This window comes from Lepus europaeus, chromosome 4 (genome assembly GCF_033115175.1).
Source record: "Lepus europaeus isolate LE1 chromosome 4, mLepTim1.pri, whole genome shotgun sequence".
Lineage (NCBI taxonomy): Eukaryota > Metazoa > Chordata > Mammalia > Lagomorpha > Leporidae > Lepus > Lepus europaeus.
Window position 1 is genome coordinate 70710755 of NC_084830.1, and position 12202 is coordinate 70722956.

Genomic DNA, 12202 nt, shown 5'->3' on the forward strand with positions numbered 1-12202 from the left:
AATTCCAGGCTGACTGCTAACTTAAAAAGTTTCTATCACCTCTTAGAATACCCGGTAGGATATTTTTAATGAGAGATATGTTTTCAGAGCTATATGGATTCTACTCTACTCTATAACCTGCTCTATAAAATACAGTAATGTTTAATGAGAGTTAGTGTATATAGTGATGAGGAGAAAATAACAAATTGGGTTAAGCTGAAAGTGCTGGTGGCCAGTTTAGATGACTCACTATAAAAGTACGAACAGACCAAGCTCACAACATACATAATTCAGATTTGTGCCTCAGAACACTATGGATTACTAAATGTCATGGAACACTGGGGTTATTTCTCATATGAAGGAAAACCACCAATGCTAAAACAATGCCCAATCCAAAACATTTTGTAACCCATGATTAATTCATGAATTATATTTTACTTGCTGCTTTCTGTTTTTCCTGTTTTGAAGATTTAATTAATTAATTAAAGTGCAGGGTGACAGAGGGAGACAGAGGAGGGAGGGAGGGAAGGGGGAAGAGCGTGTGAGAGAGAGAGCTTTTCCATTCACTGGTTTATTCCCCAAATGGCCACAACAGATGGGACTGGGCCAGGCCTATGCTACAACCCCAGAACTCTATCTGGGTCTCATATGTGGGTGGCAGGGATCCAAGCCATTTTCTACTGCCTTCCCAGAAACAGTAGCAGGGAGCTGAAACAGAAATGGAGCAGCCAAGGCTTGAACTGGTACTCCGATGTGGGATACCTGTCCCACAAGTGCTGGTTTACCCCACTGTATCACAATGCTGGCCTCAGTCACTGTTTTTTTTTTTTTTTTTAATGTAACCAAATTCTGATCAAAAATGAATTTTTATTTGTTATTTATTTTAAATAAACATTGTGAATTATTTTGAAAACATTTTCCTTTGTCAGAGTGGTAAATTTAATGGATATATTGAGTCTATGTTAGAAATGATTTATTTTGGCTCAGTTAATGATGTTTACTAGGGCTGGACAGGTAAGTTTTTCCAATCATGAATACTTTTTTGCTGAATTTCAAACTCCAACTAAAAATTATGATGGTCATTTAAAAATTAAAATCATGTGAAGCATTCTGTAGAAAATGAAGTGTTTCGGCCAGCGCCACGGCTCACTAGGCTAATCCTCTGCCTGAGGCACTGGCACGCCGGGTTCTAGTCCCCGTCGGGGCGCCGGATTCTGTCCTGGTTGCTCCTCTTCCAGTCCACCTCTCTGCTGTGGCCTGGGAGTGCAGTGGAGGATGGCCCAAGTGCTTGGGCCCTACACCTGCATGGGAGACCAGGAGAAGCACCTGGCTCCTGGCAATGTGCCGGCTGTAGCGGCCATTATGGGGTGAACCAACAGAAAAGGAAGACATTTCTCTCTGTCTCTCTCTCTCTCACTGTCTAACTCTGCCTGTCAAAAAAAAAAAAAAAAGAATCAGAAAATGGAGTTTTTCCTAGAATTACTCTGATGATTTACAACATAATTCTTTGAGTTTTGCTTTTTGTTTTTAACTCGTTTGATATTTTATTTCAATGAAGTAATGTATGTATTTCTAGTAGCTGCTTCTTTTGTGGAATGAGGTAGAAATGTAGAGGAATTAAAAATAGAGTGCCATAATCCTTTCATTTTTGATGATTCAATTTATGCTATATTTAACATTCAATAAATATTCAACATTTTATATTGGCTATGTAACAGCCAATAAAAATGAATTTAACCTTCTATAACAAATAACATCATATTAATTAATTATATATAAATCTTCTCTGGCAAGAGATGATTTCATTTCATGCTGTATGACAAATATTTCTACAAAATGTAAAACTGACCCACAAAAGGGAAAGTATCAGCATCTTCTCCTATTCTGTCCCAGTGCAGTTAGCTACTCTATCACAATGTTAATCAACAGTATAACTATGGATATGCCAATATATAAATCCTTATAAAGGGTGGCTTGGGTCCTCTCTAACATGCTATGGAAGAAAGCTAAATACTAACAATATTAAAACCACGGATGAGACAATGACTATCTGTCTCTTTGAGGAATCAAAAGAATTTTATACAATTATTGGAAGCATTTTGGAGCAAAGTTCCACTAGAAATATAAATGTTTAAACAAAACAATATCTGAGCAGTTATCTGAGGTCAAAGCATATGCATCATGGGAATTTTTTACATACTCTTAGCATTTAGAAAGTATTTGTTTTTCCTCCTTTTTAATGAGAGATAAAACTCAGATAACAACACTTAATCAAAAACATTATTCAAACCCTTCAAGAGTCTTCCAAAGAGGAGGGTGTTAAATATTGTGACCATTCCATCATAATACTTATGCTTACCTAAAAGTCTCTCACTGGAAATAAATAAAACAAATCTGTTAATAACCAAAGCAGTGCACATGGATTTTCAAAGCCAACATATTTAAATCCTGTCAATGCATTCTGTTTTGTGATAACATTAAGTAATGTGGAAAGAACGCCTCAGTTGTTTTTTATCCTTTGAAAATGATGACTACTTGTGGAAGAAATCGATTTTGAAAGGAATCTGAATGTCTCCTTTTAATATTAATGGAAACCAATGATTTTTTTTAAATAGATGGAAAGCAAAAAGGAAATGAAAAAAACATGATTTTTGAGTATTTTTTTGCCAGAATATTCACATTTATAGTGATCACATGGTCACATGATCACTAAACTGGGACATGTTTAGAGTGAAAGACACTATTAGTAATTTGGACTGAGACAGACAAGAACCAACACTACTTCCCAGGCCTATGGCCCCTGGGTATGGGGACTCAGAGTGTGAGCTTTCATAAGCCGCCTCTTTTCTTGCCCTTCTCATCCTGATCAAATGTGGTCAGGAAAGCAGAGTGGCCACTCTTCAGGGTGCCGTTTCTGGGAAAGCAGAGAAGCACAGCAATGTACCATGGGTATATTCTTTAAACTTAAAAACAGGGCCATGGGAGCTCCAGAACAGAATGTTTGGGGCATTTTAAAAGCTTAGTACTGCTTTTCATCTTATCTATTTCGAATTTTTTTCATTTTTGAATTATTTTAATTTCTGAAATGGTTAATCTGGTTTTCAAAATTTTTAAATTTATATAAGAGCAACAAATTTCATGTATCGCATAGATTTAAGAGCTTAATGCTACTTCCCACTCTACCCTCCCTCTGTCCCTTTCTCTCACCCTTCTTCCTCCTCATTTTCTTAATTTTCTTTTAATTTTTACAGTTACATACTTTTAATTTGTTCTGATTTGTTTATGCCAAATTTCTTCCAGGTTTTTGATCTGTTAGTCTGCATGAATGGTATATTTTAAGAAAGGAAAAAAAAAAACAGACCTGAAAGCTACACCTCCACAGGCTGTCCAAATTCTTCTAAACTCTACCTCCCGTTAGCACTTCTGAACCTCCATTCTACGCTATCAGGAGGGCACCAACAGCTTAATCTGTACAGCAGGGATGCAGGAAGGATGATGGTAAACAATCAACACAGAAACAGCAGGCCTGGCATGCTAATTAGCGGCTGCCCGAGAGCCTAGATTAGAATTAGAGGACTGCACCCGACGAAGAGCCGCCTCCATGCAGGGAGATTTCTGTGTGCTCACACTGCATTGGCTCACCTCTTGGTAAACTTACGGTCTGCGTGGTTATTGTTACTTTTATCTTTTATTGCTAAGAAAGTCATCAGAAAGAGAACCAGAGAAATGCCGCCTACCAGAGCTGTTCACTTGACTGTCCCTATCTCTACAAGGAGAACATGTGGAGGTTTTGTTTTTGAACTAAAAGGAAATCATTTATGGTTCTGTTCCAATACCTTTCTCTTTTTTTTTTTTTTCATTCAAAGCATTAGAATAATTGGTCCACCTACTATAAATAGAATGAGAATGTTATGCCTTCTTTCCTCCTTGATGAGCATACAGGGGTTTTTGTTTCATTTTGAGTTATTTTCGTTTTTCTGTTTCTATGATTTGAAAGGCCCACACACTAGTTTCACTGAAAGAAAGAGTGTGGCTCTTGCGGAAACATCATCTTCAGGACAACCACACAGATTCCATCCACTGGGCAACCCTAATGTTGACCCCTGGCTCTCCAGGGAGCTGGAATTCCAGACAAACTGCACCTGTGCCATCACCAAATCACTGCTTGATCCTCAGGTGATTCTCTTCCTGTGTTTGCTTTAGGTTCTGTATTCCAGCTGCCACTGCTGATAGCCATGGGCCTGTATGGAGGGCATGAGCCAGAGGCAGGAAACACACGTTCCTGCTATTCCATACATTTTCAATGGAAGCAGAAGCAGTAATACTTCCAAAGGGAGAAAACTAGTTCTAGCGGGGAGGAATGAAACAGTTTTGCCATTACAATAAGTTGTGGCCACCTGAGTAGCACCTTACCTGACAAAGTGTTATTCCATCTCATTTCTAAGTATCCTCTCACTAAAGAATTTAAATTTAACTTAATTTTGCTCCTCAGTGGGCTATTAACAACAACAACAACAACAAAACAGAGAAACATTTCTTGAGTCACTCAGTTTCCTCTTTCCTAAGCTAAAGTAGAGCCACTTCCTGAGGATCCAAGGTGAATGAGAGAAGGTAGAGAAAAAGGAAAAGGAGGAAGTGGAGGGAGAGAAGCCATTCAGGAAAATGAAGCCACTTCCTGAAGACGAGAGAGAGAGAGAGAGAGAGAGAGAGAGAGAGAGAGAGAGAGAGAGAGATGGGAGGAAAAGAAGAAGGGTGAAGAGGAGGAGGAGGTGGCCACATGACCGGAGCTGTTCACCTGACTATCCACATCCACAAGTACAACATATAGAGGTTCTGTTCTCGTGTCAAAATGAAATAATGTATGGATATGCTCCAATATCTTCACTGTTTTCATTCAAAGCATTAGAAAGAAGTTGGAGGGGAAGAGGAAGATGAGGAAGAATGGAAGAATAATATACAAAAAAGTGGCAGTCGTGGATAAATAAGGACATTGAGGAGAGGGAAGTAGCCAACAAACAATGTTCCCACCTGACCCCATACGCCACCTGCACAATGCTGCAGGTGGCTCTCTCTGCCTGGTTCAGATGATGGGCGTAGATTTGTGCAGAATTTGCCTTCTGTAGTTCGTATCAGATGAGGGATGCTTACAGTCTAGCTTCCTGTCCGGACCCCTCAGCTCAGCCTGCTGCCCAGCACTGTCCTGCAAACCCCATCACTCCCTTGGGCTGAGGCTCTCCTCAGAGGGCTCAGCTGTGCCTGTTTGGTTCTGACTGAGACCTGGCTGGTCTCCTCTGTTCTTGACCTTCTCCAGACACACAAACGAGGGCCCTGTGTGTGCGACTGATGATTGCAGTTTCCCTCAGGCCTCGAATTGACTTGGCCACTCAGATTATTGTCTCATCCCAAAGGTTGAGAATTTTGCATGTCACAGGACAGATCTTCCTTCAATGCTTTTAAACATCTCTCAGGCTGAAGTCACTGCATGTAATATTTACAGGGGACTAGCTACTGCAGTTCCTTTGGGAAGAGGCCAAGGAAAAAAGAGAAAAATGTGTCCAGTCAAGAGACTGACTAAATTGTTCTGGTCTGGAAGAAGTACAGAATCAAGTCTAATTCCCTTCACTGCCCAGGAAACTGGCAGTCAGGTGAGCCCATCTCTTGCCCTTGCACATTCTTGTGAAAGTCATACAGACCACAGCCAGAAACCCACATCCTGGCATCCCTAAGAGTAAGCCCAGCCTTTTTCCACGCCCATGTGGCTGGGCCACACATTCACCAATAGCCTCATCTTAACACTTTGCACGATATCTCTACCTGAGGGTATAAACAGTCACCAAGAGACAGGACACAGCTGTGTCGCATCACCAGCTCACACCAGGCCTCAGAGAAATTAGCAAGAACATTTTCTACCAGTACTATCACAATGTTGTGAAAAGTTCAATTATATTTCATGGTCTTCTGTGTATGTGCAAAAATATTAATTGGTTAAATATAGGAATTTCAAATATACCACATTTTAAAATCCTGTTTTGATTCTTTGTGTTTTCAGCCATTATTAATACACTAGAAAGTTCAATAAGGGAAGCAGCTCCTTGTGTGACACCAGGGAGTACATTCTACAATAGCTGTGTTGTTAATCCCAGGGTCATCCCAAACACAAAGAATTATAGGGAAATGGGCCCCCGGAATAATTTGCATATTGTAGTAAATGCTTATAGCAAGGACTGAACAATTATTACTTAACTGATTGTGCAGTTCTGATTTAATATCAGTGAACAGATTTTTAAACCTATCTTCAAACATCTGATAGAAAGGGTTAGGGTTTTCCTCCTAGGGATGTGACAAATAATCTCCTAACTTTTATACCTTTTTATCACAAAAGTATTGTGGATCGTAAAATATAGAAAAAATAAATATACAGTGACATGAAATATCAAAGATCAGGGAACAGATTTTTAAATTCTGGAGAGAAGAGTGCATCTTCCTAAGCACTTGGTACACATTGAGAATATGTTCATCTGAGTTACCAAACTGAATATTCAATCATTGAAAAGGTAAAGGAAACCGATAATCTCTCTCAAAGACATCCTACCTCCTAAACAAGTAAGAACACATGGATTGCAAGCATTCCTACACCAGAGTTCCACAAGGTCTGGAGGAGGCTGATGTACCCATAATAGCAACAGTCAGGGCCAGAGTACCATCCTCCTGTGGCTATAATAAAACCACTTGTTCTTATGTTGTGAAATACTATTCACACACATCTGCATTAGCACTCTCCTTACCAAGAATTATTTCAGAAAAATATCAAGTTACATGAGTTGAGACTAGTACAGGAAAAGGTATTGGCTTATGTAAGACATACAGAGCTATTTTTTGACAGGCTCTAAACCTCAGACAAATGAACAATACTTTCACTAAACTGGTATATAATCAAATGTAAATAATTTCCACAATATTTCACCATTCAAACAGAGAGGAAAATGTAGACATTCAAATAAACAAACACCAGTCTTTCATGAATACTTAGTAAACAATCTACTTGAGGTAGCCAAGATTCATTTAGCTTAATGAATATTTGGAAACAATTTGACTGTTTATAACCACATAAAATTTCCCAAAATTAAGTGTCCATAGGCACTGGGTATGGTTTATAGGCACATATCTTATTCATTTACACATAATTTGAAGCAAGTTGACATAATCTGTCTGATGTACAAGGGTATGTAATGGTGTATTTTAATAGGATACTATCATCATTACCTTCTTAGACATCAAGAGACAGCTGCTGCTTCCAAAATTTAGAGATTAAATGAACTCCCTTGTCTGAGAAATCAGGTTATTGACCTGATTCCAATATTACTAGAAAGTCTATAACAGTTCTTAACTTTAGATAAATATTAATAGTGTCGTTATAAACAAGTAAATCACACCAATCCTTCAAATCATCTTTGATTTAGCTATTTCTTTTTACCTAGTTGGTTCACTCCTCTGGAACTTTTGATGGAACAGTGATTTACTCCACAGTTGCCTACAGTCTTGAAAGAGTTAACACCCACAACACTCACTTTGATCCAGAGTCTTTTCACATTCACTCTCAAAATTATATTTTTAGAAATAACTCATATATATAACTAAACACCTGCCACTGGAAAAAGCGGTAGCTTTTTTTCCATCAAAATGCACAAATAAAGCATATCTATTTCTTTCAGATAAGACAAAAGTAAACAATTATTCACAACCACAAAAAAAACTGCTTGAAATCTTCTCTTTGCCACAAAATACATATTTTTTCATTATGTGTAACAGAAATACATTTTATTTCACTTAGGTATATGTCCAACCTGCAAAATACATTGCCTTTGGAGTCAACCAGAAACAAAACCAGACATCTCAACAGCACAAGACAGTTTTATGATCATCTGCATCAGCTGATCATTTACATGATTTATGTGTTGTAGATTATCATGCAGAATCTGAATTTCCAATCAAAAAGCTCATATAACCTATTGTATTTCTGTAATCACTACTGTTTATAAGAAAGATATCTGAAAAAAGTCAGTAATCAAAACTATTCATAGAAAGACACTCTTTCCTTCCTCATCCATACTCCATTTTCATCTCTCATGCACCAAACATCAATACTATGCTCCTGCTGATAAAGATGACTCCTTTGACTTTTTACTTATCACTCATACTGCAATACAGAACTAAATATGTGATGAAAATCAGTTTAAGCTGACTCGGAAAGCTCTAGGTAAAATGACATACTCATGTAGTTGAACTAAATACTGAAATTAGCAACAAAAATTTACACTAGGAAAAAATTGACTCTTGTAGTTTACATATACAGGCACAATGGGAAGGCAGGAATTTGCCTTCATCATAAGCAAGCACTTCACGACCTCCAAATACTTTGATTGTGAACACAATATACCAACAGCCAGCAACATCATTGTTAGAGTAGTTCCCACATGGGGAGGCCCGCTGTGCACTCTGTCTGTTGATTTCATTCCTTATACAGCTTAGCAACACAGCCCCCTCCCTACTCTGGCCTCTAGGGCACAAGTAGGGGCCATGCTCTCCTCTCTTTCTTTGAACCTCCACAAAACCAGACCAGGTTGCACCCCAATAATAGAATTCAACACAGAGCCTGTGCCCCTGTCTTCTGCAACACTCTGAGCAGTATGGGCCTGAGCTTGAGCTCTCTCCTCAACCTCCAACTCACCAACACCATTTAGCACCTGGGAAACCAGAATTGTCTTTTTGCCTGTTACCCAAGCCTGTTGCTACAGATAATGACATTTAGAATTTCAAATACATAAATGTCTTTTTTTTAAAAAAAGAGCAATATCATTTTATGACATCACATGGGAAGAATAACTGTATATGTCCCACCCCCCAAAAAAAAAAAAAACTTCAGAAAGTAGTATTTACTATTTGGTAGCCACATCTTGGTGGGCCTTACCAAAAGAAAATGACACCCTCTGGGACGTGGGTGCCACCTTTTCCGACCATGCCCAGACAAACCACGCCCCTTTATCCTACCTTTGCAGCCACGGAGGAGTTCGGCTTCTCCAGCAGGTCCCACAACTTCTTCCTTTTCTCGGGGCAGCAAGTGTTATCGAATTCTTCCCCCTCTCGCTCTCGCATGGTCTCCGCCTCTCGCCTCAGTTCTTCGTTCATTTGCTCTTTCTTCTGATGGTACCTGGCTTGGCAGCAAGACTCCAGGTAGATCTCATCGATCCCCCAGTAATCAAGCTCTTGGCCAAAAGAGAGCGCGCACATCTCTTCCATCATGTGGAGCTTCCCTGTCCGGTAGAAATTTAAGATGGACGTGAAGGCCCCCGGATGGCGATCAAAGAAGTACTCGTTGTCGCCCAGGTTGTAGTCGTCGCACACCTCCAGGAGGCTCTCGTGGGTGTTGCAGTCACGGAGCTTGCCCAGGCGTGTCCGGGGCAGCCGGTCGAGCGTTCTCCACAGCACCTCGTGGTTGAGGCCCCCCACGTTGATCTTCACCCTCCGCGAGCACGTTTTGCTCCTGATGATGTCCACAGGTTCGGGAGGAAGGGACAGTGTCGACCTGGAAGTCTTTCTGTTTAGGCCAGGGGGAGCCTTCTCTGCCATCTTGAACCGGATAAAGCCGCAGCGCCAGGGTGCTTAACAAGCGAGGTCAGCTGAAGCAGTTTCCCTCCGGGGCAAGCATGTCCGCCCACAGCTGGAAGAAAGCAACAGCCATGTGGTTACTGGCCATTTCGCTAGCGTATTTCCTAGTCCATGCGCTCATGCTGCTGATAACAACATGTTAGACATGAAGGACGGCGTGTTTTTACAGATAGAAATCTTTGCTTTAGAAAAGGTTATGTATTCAAGTGTAACTCCCAAATCTGTCTCCAGACCTCTTCATTAAATATCCACCTGCTGATCAACTCTTACAAATTAAGCTAAAATGACCATGCCTCCAGCATGCTATATCAGTCCTATCCACCACACTCCATCTGAGATTTACAGAGTTCTCCATGCCCACACTGAGTTACCCACGTCGAAACTGTGAGAAGCCCTGCTCCACTGGTCTGCATCCAATAAACACCAGGTCTTACCAATTATACCCCCTTAACACTGCTTTAGTCTTCCACTAATATTAACTAATCCCCATTAGCAAAATATTGCATTAAACCCTCTGCATCCCTTGGCTACAGGTTACTACAACCTCTAAACTTGGATCCCACATTCTGATTTTGTCCACCTAAACACTGTTCTTCACACAGCTACTATAATAATCTGCTAAGAATCATACTCTGGTTTCTCTTCAGACCGTATAAATCTTTCACCTTTTACTAATAATCTGCTAAGAATCAAATTTGACCTTGCCACTCACTTGCTTTAATCCCTGCCAAAGCCCATTGCTACTGGAGGCATAAAGTCCTACCAACACGTCAACCTCTGCTTAGCCCTACTAGGTCAAACCTACTTCTCCAACACCCTGCCCCCATTACTGCCTGAAGGCACTTCAAAAAGTCCATGGAACAACTGAATTAAAAGTTTATTTTAATTATTTTAATTCTAAAAAAGTTGCAATCCTTTATAGAGATGGTCTTCAAAAAGGCCATGAAAAATATGTATTACGGAAAAATTATGCTTGAACTTCAAACATTTTTTGCACCAATATAAACTTACCTTTTAATTCCATTTTCTACAAACTTTTTGAAGGACCCTAGAACAGCAACCCTCCAATCCATGGGGGATACAGAAATCTGCCCTTATCCCTAGTAGATGCCTAAAACCACAGTTATCAACCCTATATTCACCATTTTCTTTCCTACACATGCATACCTATGAAAACTTTAAAATTATGCAAGTAAGAGATGAACAGTAAGAGCAAGCAATAAAATAGAATACTTATAACATACTGTAATAAAATTTATTTTAAACTTATGAATGGTTTATTTCTGGCATTTTCCATGTAACACTTTCAGACCTCATCTGACCACAAAACTGAAAATGCAGAAAGCAAACCTATGGGTAAGGGAATACTGTTTTTCCACAATTCCAAACTGCACACACGTTATTTCAAGCACTTGGCCTTTCCAAGCTGTGCCATAGAAAGGCCACCCCCTTTCCTGTTCCCTTTTGATTGACTACTCTTTAGGACTCACCTCAGTTGTCACCTCCCCCAGAGAGTCTTCTGAAATTCTATGCATGTCTCTTGTATTTCACCATACCACTGCAGAAACACCCTTCTCACACTGCACTAGGAGCTCATGTAGACAAAGACCATCTCTTCTATTACTAGATCCCATTCACTGAGTACACTGATTATACATGGTAGGGGTTTAACATTAAATAGGGGCAGGCATTTGATCCAGCAGTGGCCCACATCCTACATCACAGTGCCTGGGTTCAAGTACTGGCACCCACCTTGATTACAGCTGCTAAAGCACAGACAAGGAGGCAGCAAGTAATAACTCAAGGACTTGGGTCTCAGCTACCACGCAGGAGACCTAGATTGAATTCTTGGCTTCTGGCTCTTTGCATGGCCCATCCCCAACTGTTGTGGGTATTAGGGAATTAACCAGCAATGATAAGATTTCTCTCTCTGCTTTTGTCTGTGTGTCTTCCTATCTAGTTCTCTGTCTCTCTGCCTCTCAAATAAACAACTTCTTTAAATGTTAAATAATGGAGACCAGTGTTGTGGCACGGCAGGTTAAACCATTGCCTATGACGCTGTCATCCCACATTGGGGTACAGTTTGAGTCCTGGCTGCCCCATGTCTAATCCAGCTCCCTGCCTGTGAGTGTGGGAAAGCAGTAGAAGATGGCTCACCTGCTTGAGTCCCTGGTATCCATGTGGGAAACATGGATGGAGTTCTGAGCTACTGATTTCAACCTAGACTAGCCCCAGTCATTGTGGCCATTTGAGGAGTGAACCAGCAGGTGGAAGATCCTCTCTCTCTCTCTTTCTCTCTCTCTCTCTTTCCCTTTCTCTCTCTCTGTAACTTTGCCTTTCAAGTAAATAAATAAATATTTTTTAAAAGTTTTAAATAATTAATCAATTCCTTATTTTCCATAAGACCGCTAATGAAATGCATAAACAAAGCTATAAGGTCCCCTTGCCTGAAATGTACCTATGTTTACATGTTATGTGTATATGGCAGATGTCCAAATGGGTGGGTATGTGTGTGTATATTCCTTTGCTTCACACCTCTTTCCTCCTGTGTCCTAAT

The 12202-nt window shown here is 40.1% G+C and overlaps 1 protein-coding gene across 2 annotated transcripts in view; it reads right to left on the bottom strand.

Moving 5' to 3' along the window:
- The window catches only part of KCNB2 (potassium voltage-gated channel subfamily B member 2), a 444644-nt gene that overhangs the window by 406687 nt on the left and 25755 nt on the right, over positions 1–12202 (bottom strand). For both annotated transcript variants that reach the window (XM_062188366.1, XM_062188365.1), the window contains one exon: positions 9028–9697. In XM_062188366.1, coding sequence (XP_062044350.1) covers positions 9028–9606 — 579 coding nt within the window. In that variant the 5' untranslated portion in view covers positions 9607–9697. The remainder of the gene's footprint in view (positions 1–9027; positions 9698–12202) is intronic.